Below are 2,061 nucleotides of genomic sequence, written 5' to 3'. Positions count from 1 at the left end.
ACACCAGCCGGGCCCCCGGCCACCTTGTGTTTGCTTTCTCTAGCACTGCCCTCCCGGGAAAAGCAGAGGGCGGCCCGGCCTTGGGGCTGCAAGACCAGCCTCCACCTGCTTCGGGACCCTTGCTGTCCCCAGAGCTGTTGCGGGGGCACGGCCACCTCGCTCTGCACAGGATGGTGGCCCAGTGCCTGGCCTGAGGGCAGCCCTGGGTCAGGCCAGGAAGAAGGTGGGCAGCAGGACCCTGGCTGCTGAGTGAGGAGAGCCCAGCCGGCCTTCATCCACCAGCCTGTGCTCTTCTGCTCAGACCCCCTCTTCCCTGGGGGTAGGGCTTGCTGAGGCTGGGAGATTCCAGTGTGACTCCCCCTGCGAGGCGGAGGCAGTGGGGTCGCAGCCCCGTGGAGAGGGCAGTGGGCAACTGCGGCGCCCCTCCCCAGCCTCCCCCTCTCCTTGCCCCTGCCCTGCCTGAGCTGCCCGTGCCTAGGGGTGGGGGCAGCTTTATCTTTCCCTTTATTGAGCTTTGATTGATTTCCAGGCCTTGTCTCAGCCTCTGTTCTGAGAAATTATAGATCTGCCGGGAGAAAGTCCACGCCCAGAAATTTACACGGTAAACACGCGTTTACACAGCACAAAGTGCGGACTCAGCACCTCCGTGGCCTAGGACCGTCGCCGGGAAGGGAGGGCGAGCATGGGGAGGGAACTGGGCGGGGCCTGGGTGTCCGTTTCTTACACCTTTCTGGAGAACTCGGGGGGCTGGGCGTTTCAGCGACGCTAGCCGGCCCCAGGCCCCCTCGGAGCATCCTGGCCTGGCCACCGGGTCCCTTGACACACCCGCCACGCTGGCGGTTGACCACCTGAGGGTCTCTGGGGTACGCGGCGGTGGCCGCTTGCGCTCCCGTGCTTGGGGCTGTCTGTGCACCGGCCTCGGCCACTGGCCTCATGGAGGCCAGGCTGCCCCCGTGTCCGGCTCGGGCCTCAGGGCGCAACACCTGGGTTGCTCTGGGCAGTGAGCCGCGAACCGCACCCCTGCCCCAGCTGTTCCCAGCCCTGAGGGGAGCAGATGGTCTGTTTCTCCAACATTGGTGACCTAGTGGCCCATCGGGCTCGGCGGCCAGTGGACTGTCCCATTTTGTGACATGCGTGCTTGGCTCCTGCCAATTTCGCTTGGTTGTTGGTCGGTCTGATCTGTGTATTTTAAAATTGCTTCTCCAGATACAAGGTCCCCATCAGGCACGTGGGCTGTGGCATCCTGCCCTCTGTCCCCTGCAGGGCCCCCCGCGGGGTTCCTGAGCCGGGTTCCTCAGGTGCCAGCAGGAGGGACAGCAGACCCGGTGTCCCAGCTGCACAGACCCCTGTGCCGTCACGTCCCGTGTGGCACGGGAACCAGAACACACTGTGGACATGAGCGAGGACACGACGTCGGGGTCCCTGGCCGTGGTGGGCTGCCCCCGAGCCCTGGGGTCGTGGGGACGTGTCCGGGGCTCATGGAGCAGATCCCCCCGCCAGAGCTCTCCGGCCACCTGCCCGTGGCCCCTGGCACTTCCTCACGTGTTGCGAGAGGAGCTCGCCCGGCGTCTGAGTCGAAACCGGAGCCTGTCGGGGTGTGGGCTGTACTCAAGGTCGTGGAAGACAAGTGTCCTCACCACGTCTTCCTGCCCCGCATGCTGTGCTCCCAGCGCTCCCCGGGATCTCAGGTCACGACCTTGCAGATTATTTTCCTAGACGGTTGTTACTTCTTGATACTATGATCATTNGCCCTCCTGCCTAGGCCCAGACTTATGTAGATTTTTTTGAAGATCCTTCCACTCACCACCTTCCTGCCTTCTCCCACACTGGTCTGTTCTGAGTTGTGCCTCAATCCACAGGAGGGGGAGAGCAGAAAGGCAGCCTCTGGGCCAGAGCCCCTGGGGTGTGGGGCGATAGCTGGTGCAACGCCTTCACCAACGGCTCTTTTCCTCCAACAGCGTTGTGACCAGTAGAAAGTGCACAGCCGTAGCCGTGGACAGTGTGGCTCCCCCTCCCCCCGCAGCTGCAGGGCCCTGTGTGCCCTGGAGGGGCTTGTTTGTC

General features: G+C 63.9%; 1 protein-coding gene across 1 annotated transcript in view; it reads right to left on the bottom strand.

The window, feature by feature from the left end:
- IGFALS (insulin like growth factor binding protein acid labile subunit) overlaps nt 1-935 on the bottom strand; it is a 4,711-nt gene extending 3,776 nt beyond the window's left edge. The window contains exons 1-2 of the mRNA XM_077762789.1: nt 725-935; nt 5-202 (exon numbers count right to left, since the gene is read on the bottom strand). Coding sequence (XP_077618915.1) covers nt 5-202; nt 725-935 — 409 coding nt within the window. The remainder of the gene's footprint in view (nt 1-4; nt 203-724) is intronic.
- Nucleotides 936-2,061: the final 1,126 nt, after the last annotated feature.

The sequence above is a fragment of the Crocuta crocuta genome, unplaced genomic scaffold (assembly GCF_008692635.1).
Source record: "Crocuta crocuta isolate KB4526 unplaced genomic scaffold, BGI_CrCroc_1.0 scaffold234, whole genome shotgun sequence".
Lineage (NCBI taxonomy): Eukaryota > Metazoa > Chordata > Mammalia > Carnivora > Hyaenidae > Crocuta > Crocuta crocuta.
This window is presented reverse-complemented; position numbering and strand designations above follow the sequence as displayed.